Raw genomic sequence first — 7,975 nt, 5'->3', positions numbered from 1 at the left:
AACTTGGGTTGTGCCACTACTGACCTAGTCGTTAACGGGACGTTTAACCCTAATCCTCTTTCCTTCTAGCTACTGGTACCTCGAAGCTGAGCAGGTGTTAAACTTTCTGAACTAATAATCTTTTTTGCAGATATTCTTAGTAGAAGATTTGTATTTCGCGCAGAAGATGGTAGCCCCAATTTCGGAAGCCTGTCTTGAATACGGACACTTTTTGTCTTCTTACACGCCTATTTGGAAAAAATGAACTGAATGGCATGTCATGCATTTACTCTCTGCTGACTACACGACATTGACTACGAATATCTGAAAGAATGAACTTGGTTCGCTTATGCTCCTAAACAAGTTTACGCGAAATGGCATCGATATTGTGAACAAAAATATCGATAACGTGGCTTGGCTTATCGACTGAGTTCATTTCATACATGAGAGTCTCTGGCATGACGTAGAAACGCATGAGGGGCCGGGAGAGGATATGTGGTGAAAGCTTGCTGGGGCGGCGTCAGTAATATTATGCATTTCTATTTGTGTGGCAGTGTATCTAGCCGTCGGCATGTGTGTTTTTTCCAAACGATAAGAAGGTTTGAAGAAAGTGTCGGTAATTGTTGTGAACTGAAAGCTATAGATATTCGAAGAAAAACATAAGCTACTTTATATTCTTGCACATAAACAAAGAACAGCTGACACAATCCAACGCTTGTTGTGTGCGCTTGTAGTGCAAAGTAGGTTTTAAAGTGTTCCACGCTAGCAAGTGGAAATACGGCTAGCTAAAAAAATTAATAGTCATGAATAATCAGTTGCGAAAATTCTCAAAAATAGAACATGAATGCAAGATCCCAGACTTTTGAATTGGTAAGTAACGACGGTCCTAGCCCATAGTTGTTGAAAATTACCAAACATTTTCGGTTTGAAGTGTACTACAGAACTATTTAAAAAGGGTAGATGCGCTAATTCGTCTTTGTGTAAAGTAATTTGTATCAGTGGCACAAATATTGTGAAAGAGCGTTCCTATTTTCAGTACCGGCTGTGTTAATTGCGCCGGTCATTACGTCTTCTGTTTACTTCGTATCTGCTCTTGCATTCGAATCACGACAATAAACCCAGGTGAATATATTAATATGTTAGACGTGTTTGCATAACGACAAAGGCATTTTAACATGCGGTTAGAGAAAGTTGAGTTTACTGTTAGGTAATGAGTTGAACTTCTACATTTAAAAAATCAATTTTCTGTAGTTGTGGCAAGTTGGAATGTGATGCTATTTTTGTTACGGTACGAAAGGTAAATGAAAATATTGTTTCTGCGTGCATTTGCTAACACCCCGCCGCAAAAATATAAGAAAAAAAATGTCGTGAATCAATTTTCGTATTCTGCGGAATGAACTTTTGTGAAGGGACATTTTACACTGAATAAGAAAGCGTTTCAGTTCGTAGCTATTTAGTGTAATTCAGTGCTTTTTGATTACGTTGTCACAATGGACAGTTAATATCATGTTTAAATATCGTGAACACTCTCTACCATATGTTTCTCAAAATTTTTTCATACTCTCTTCAGTCTGTCCTCCTATCTCAGCTTTTCTAGAACCTCATTTAACTCTATGGATGTGTTGGGTACTTGTCTAAAGTGTGGGTCTATGTGCTATATTCACTGTATCGCACTCATTTTGAAAGTTTTTAGTATATGAATTTAGCATTATATAATGTTTTTGGATATGCAGTTTTTAATGGATTTTTTGTAGCTTTTTCCATATTGATCGAATAATTAGTATTGATACATCAGGCTTTAGATGAAATGGTCTATTGTAGGATTTCATGAACTTTGATCTACTTATACCCATGTCACACGTATTGGTAATTTTTAGATATTTTATATAAGAAATAGGCACATTCTAAAATATGTGCCTTTTAAAAAATGTGAATGTATCTGCATAAGTCAGCAGTTAAACCTGCAGAGTCCTGTTATGCAGCTGATGTTACCATTTTACTTTTTGCATCTGATGTGAATTTTCTGGATATATCAGAGGACAGGACCAGAGTCTATGAAGAGGAGTTTTGCAACAATGCTGCAAGCAAAAGTATCATCAATACCTAAGCCCCTGTCATATAACAGAAAATGACACATCAAAAGGCAAATGTAAAGTCCGTATCACCTTGTTTCGAAGAAGCCAAAAGCAATTAATAAGATGCAGAAGTACAGAAATGTGATAGTGCACTAAGTCCAACTTGAGTTTTCTACACAATATTATGAAATTTGAGGAATTTAAGAAAGAATATTTAACACATGAAATGGATGATGTAACACAAAAGAAGAAAACAATTGGAGGTAAAAATGATAGTGAGATATGGCTCATCACATTAAGTGACAAATATGGCTGTAGTGGAATATTAAGTTTCCATTGTTAGATTAGTAAATAATAGTGAAGAACTTCAAAAGGAAATGTTTGTGTTCAGGAAAACTTCAGCATAATCCCAGTAGTAAGACATTACATGATAATAGAACAAGCATATTATCTTTGTAAGCTGACAAAAAAATGGAAAAACATAATCACATGGAGAGAGCATCTCTACAGTATGAATTCAAATCAGATGATGATGTGACAAACTTGATCCCACAGTCTCTCTTTCAAATGGTAACTTCAAAATCAAATTTCTTGCTAAAAATCTCAACAGTAGTAAATTAAAAAGAACTGTGGTAAGACACTCCTTTACAGTTTCTTGGGAGAAAGATCTGATGATGGCAAAAGAGCACAATAAAACCAAATCATATCCTTTACTGATGGGTAAAGAAATGGAAGTCCGATTTCCACAATATTGTTACTCTCTCGACACAGCTTCAATTGTGGAAGAAGAACGGCACTTAAGGCTGCTCCAGTCCACAACTGATTTAGACCAATGGTTCCCAACCTCGGGGTAATTACCACCTGAGGAGTAAAATATAATTTTCTGAGGGGTAAAAGCTAAATGGTTCAATTGTTTGTCACAAAACTAAATTATTTTCAAAAGATCACTACTATTATCACCATTTCTAAGTCTTTAATATTGATTATATACGTTATCAATAATTACTTTTCTCAATTAGTAGCATTAATGTTGATGGTGTTGAGGCAGCAACCAGCCACAAATTTATTTTCAGTTCCTTTATTACTGGTTTTGAATCATTATGATTTATCTTCAGATGCTTTTCATTCTTTCATTACGTTTTTTTTACATATTAATTGTCCTAAAATATAAATAATACATAATTATAAGCATGCCACACAGATGGTTGCATTACAGATTTTCATTGGATGTGACTTACGTGAAATGTCGGTGTGGAGTGTTTGTTTTCATTACATTCGTCCAACAGATGTGAATTCATTCCCACTGCATTCTTATTGTTGCACACACAAATTTTTCTTGCTGAGCTTTTTAGATTTGTCACAGAAAAGATTTCTAGCACACACCACATGTTTTGATACAATACAAAGTGCTTACAAACATATGAGTGACAAAGATACTATGGTATTTTGTGACATCATGAAGATGTCCCATGTTTGGAAAAAGTTCATAAATTCACTTAAGCAACTGAAACACCTTTTACACTAGTACAGGGAGACATTGATGGTGTGAGCTTTGTGGTAAATACTGTTACATTAATTATATAGTTGATCCTTTTTTTTTTTAGTACTGTATAGGTAAGACAGTAGGATACATTATTTATTTACATTTAGCATCATGAGAATTGTAGTAACACACAAATTTGCTACTTGATCTGCAGATAAGCATAAGAATATCATTTGCTATGGAGGGTGGAAAATAATTTTTGGAAATTTTTCAGGAAAGTGGTGTTAGCTAACTCGGTTTGTTCATTAAGGATATAGTCTGGGGTGCTGTTCTCTCTCTCTCTATCTATCTATTAAATATCATTTCATTCATCTTTCATCACTTTAAAAATAAGTGTTCCAAGAAAAGCATTTCATTCTACAGATTAGATAGGTGCTAAAGTTGGAGATGATGCTGGGGGGGGGGGGGGGGGGTACTAGCTAATGCCTGACTGAACCTGAGGAAGGTTCAGAACCACTGATTTAGACAGTCTTAATTGGATATGCATACTTAGCACTGAATAAATTGACCATGGGCTGGAGTGAGATTCCATAGTGCTCAGAGCCATTTGAACAATTTTTTTGGAGTGAGATTTCCTCTCTTCTCCCATAAATTAAGCAGTGTGTGGGTATTACAAATATTGTCTTATGTTGAGGCTGCAAGGATTGATGTGGGTGTGCGTGACCAAAAGTTAAGATGGCAAAATATTAAATACATTGCCCTTGCAGGTGTCATAGCAACTGTTGCCACTGCTATAAATTTAGCCATTATTAAAATGATTCTTTTGGCAACAATTATGAAGAATGTAGAGCTCAAAATTTATACATGCAAAACATGTATACATGCATTAAAATCTCTGAAGAATTATTTTGGACAGATCAATAAAATCAAAAGGTTTAAACTCCAAGCACTATGTGCAGCAGAATACGTTGCTACATTATTTTATCGTGGGGGAAGTAGAGGGAATGGAGAACATGGAAACAGTCTGGAGTTGAAATCAGATGCTACATAATGAGGGGAAAATATGTAAGTAAACAGAAGAGACAGATGTAACTGAACAAATTTTCCATTACTTCAACAATCACAATAACAGAAATAAAAGGACTGAGAAAACGCGAAAATTGTGTGGAAGAGATGAATAGGTTATATGAAGAAATCAGTATAGAGAAATAGTTAACACCTGATTGTGGACAATCTCAGGTTGTTTAGGAAATGTGAAGAATCTCCACTGAGGACAACAGACTGAATTAATAAAGTGCAAAGAATAGAGCTAAATGAATACCAGATGAAGGAATAAACCAGGTTCATACGATAAAAGAAATAATTACCAATGAGCAGATAATATTTAGTGACTGAATCTTCAAGTTTGCCTCGAATGTACATCGTGCTGAATCTTCCAGATAGATTAAAACTCTGTCCTGAGCTAATATTTGGAACTAGGGCTTTAGAATTTCAGTAGCACTGTTAACTGTTGTGATGTGGCTTACTGAATTATTCATTTTACATCTTGTAATGCTGATAAGTGTGTTATCCGCAACAGAAAAACATCCAGATTCAATGTTTATACTCAAATTCTAGCTATAACTTAGTAGTAGTTTCTTAATTGTCACTATGTGAAGGTAAAATATAAAGTAATTTGTTCTGCAAAGACTTTTGTTTTTCATTCAGTATTTTTATTAGTCATGTAAAGTAGAGAAATGGTTTTGGTGCTTCTTATAGGCAATGAAGAGGAAATAATGGGCTCTAGATTAATGATTAATTTTCTTTTGGCAGACTGTAGAGGGCAGACAAGTTGATGAAGCTGTAGCAAGTCTTTTTCACACAGTACTTTTCCACCGATCATTGGGTAAATTTCGATATAAGCAAGAAGGTAGTTACTCAGTAGGCACTGTCGGCTACTGTGATGTGGACTGTGATTTCATTGATTTTACATATGTAAGTATTTGAAATAATGAACTTGTAATTTGTTGTGGACTTTATTTCATTATCAATTTCATACCATCTGCAGTTGGAACATATATTTATTTGCAAACGAAATATAAATTGAGCACTATTGGAGCAACATTTTGACACTTTGATAAGAAAGGTAAGGAGCTGGTGTTAGTAACTGCTGAAATTTTTCATGATCAAAATGTATTGATTTCCAGCTTCTGGGTAAGATATAATCAAGAGTGACATAGCTTCTTTGTGAAAGTAATATGTATGTGCCACTTTCAATTGGACTTGAGAAGGATCTTGCTATGAAATGTATCCTTTATCAGTTCACTATCATGTATAACAAAACATTCACATTTAAAATAAGTGATGTAATTTGGATGTTTACTGAAGTGACACACACTCCTTAGTAGCAGAAACTGCAAATAATGTTTTGACAACTATTGAACAGTTGCCAACAAATACTGTTGCGTACTGTAGATAAAAAAAGAGCATTTACTTACCCTTCTTCTGGAGTCTACTTCATCAATAACGTAACGTGTGTGTGTTTGGGGGGGGGGGGGGGGCAGTAAGAAGATGTAATTATCAGCAGTTTTGGTATGAATTGATTTTGAAATGAGAATTTTCTCATAAATTATCCCACATATTTTTGTCCTGTCTTGCAGCTTATTATTCTAAGTCATCTTTCCATTTACATAGTACTTGTTGCACAGAGCACTTCAAAAGAAAAATGTTTAAACTTCCTCTGACCACCTCTAAAACTTTGTAAGTACCTGTTTTCTTGAACGCAGTTACTTAAACTACTGTCTTAGAATAGTTATATTGCATTATGAACTTTGTCATTTAGAAATGGTTTCAGTTGGGAAAAAGTGGATTATTCAGGATTAAGAGAAGTATTGTTATTCTCCGGATATTTGTATATATTTAGTAGTGGCCTCTTAACTATTTATAGGACAAAATGATTTTGAAAAGTGAGTACAAGTTTCTGAGATTTTAATGGCATGATGACAGCTTATGTATTACACAGCAGAAAGGTCTAATCTCAAAAGATTGATTTTTAAGATATTTCTTAATACACAAGGATACAGAATGAACTTTTGAAATAGAAGTACCAGAAATTATTCAGTGATTATAGAAACAAGCCTTTATTGTTTGCTGGAACTTTCTCGTGGGTGCTTGGTTCAGTTAAGTCACACAAGGTAGCACTATTTTTAATAGATTGGTCCTTTCGTGTGCGACTGTGGTGAATACCTCTCACAGAGCTCTCACAGAGCTCTAACAGAGATTAAACTGAAACTTTGAAATAATATTGCTAAATAGGATAGTGTAAAGAGAACACACGAAGCAGAAAAAATTTTTAATGAGTTGATGCAACTTTACTGACACTGAAGATTGGGTTGAGCAGTCTAGTGCCTTACTAGTCCTAATCATATTGGCAGTGGTGCGCCCTTGTCTTCCTCTGACCTTTGGAGAGTCCCATTTTTAAAACTGTGTGCTTTCACAGTACCAATGAAATTCATATTGTGAAATTTGTGGCTTATAAGCAAATGAAAATAGGTCAGCAGATTCCTGGTGAGTTGTTTTTTTCATTGATATACCAATATGATTGCCCAGAAACATTGTACGTCTGATCTTTTATTAGCAGAAACTTTTTTCTTTAATTCTCAGTATCTCAAAGTAAAGGCAAATGTCAAAGTTGCACTATGCTGAAAGGGTAAAAAAGAACTGCGCCACATGCTTCCCAGTATTGAACCACCCCTTTCAGGTTCTTTGCAGAAACCTTTGTGGAAGTGTAGTATGTCCTGAGGGATTAAAACTGTTGGTCAGATATTGTTACTTTGTCTTTAAAGCAAAACAATTCAATCTTATGAACTTAGTTCCTTTTAGGCATTTTGAATAGTTACTGCTGCGATATACGTTCCTTTTAGGCATTTTGAATAGTTAATGCTGCAATATGCGTCTCTCTTGCAGCACTAGAATTAACCTAGAGTTAAAGCATCATATCTCTCAAAGCAAATTGAATGAACAGCTTACAGCTCTAGTTAACCAACCAGTTAAATGAATCAACAAAAATAATCAATTTTTGAAAATATAAGGTAATTAGACAGATAAAAAAGTTTGTTCACCAAGCAGTGGCAGGATAACACACACACACACACACACACACACACACACACACACACAAGGGTGTTAAAATTTGCAAGCTTTCAGAGCCAGTGGCTCTTATTCTTGCACAAGGTTTGAAGGGGAAAGAAGAGGGGTGAAGGAAAAGGACTGGTGAGGTTTAGGAACAGGGGAACAGTTAAGGATAGTCACCCAGCACCCTGGGTCAGGGGAGACTTACCGGACAGGAGGAGAAGGAAAGACTGATTGTTGAAGACTGCATCGGATGGTTTGAAATCCTGAGAGTTTCAAGGTGGAAGATAAGTTAATGCGCGGGACAGAGATTAATGCCAAAACGTCG

The 7,975-nt window shown here is 35.3% G+C and overlaps 1 protein-coding gene across 1 annotated transcript in view; it reads left to right on the top strand.

The window, feature by feature from the left end:
• The first annotated feature begins 441 nt into the window (after positions 1-441).
• LOC124555419 (autophagy-related protein 101) overlaps positions 442-7,975 on the top strand; it is a 30,157-nt gene continuing 22,623 nt past the window's right edge. The window contains exons 1-2 of the mRNA XM_047129324.1: positions 442-849; positions 5,350-5,511. Coding sequence (XP_046985280.1) covers positions 820-849; positions 5,350-5,511 — 192 coding nt within the window. The 5' untranslated portion in view covers positions 442-819. The remainder of the gene's footprint in view (positions 850-5,349; positions 5,512-7,975) is intronic.

Source organism: Schistocerca americana, chromosome X (assembly GCF_021461395.2).
Source record: "Schistocerca americana isolate TAMUIC-IGC-003095 chromosome X, iqSchAmer2.1, whole genome shotgun sequence".
NCBI lineage: Eukaryota > Metazoa > Arthropoda > Insecta > Orthoptera > Acrididae > Schistocerca > Schistocerca americana.
The sequence above is the reverse complement of the archived record's forward strand: the minus strand, read 5'-3'. Positions and strand labels throughout refer to the sequence as shown.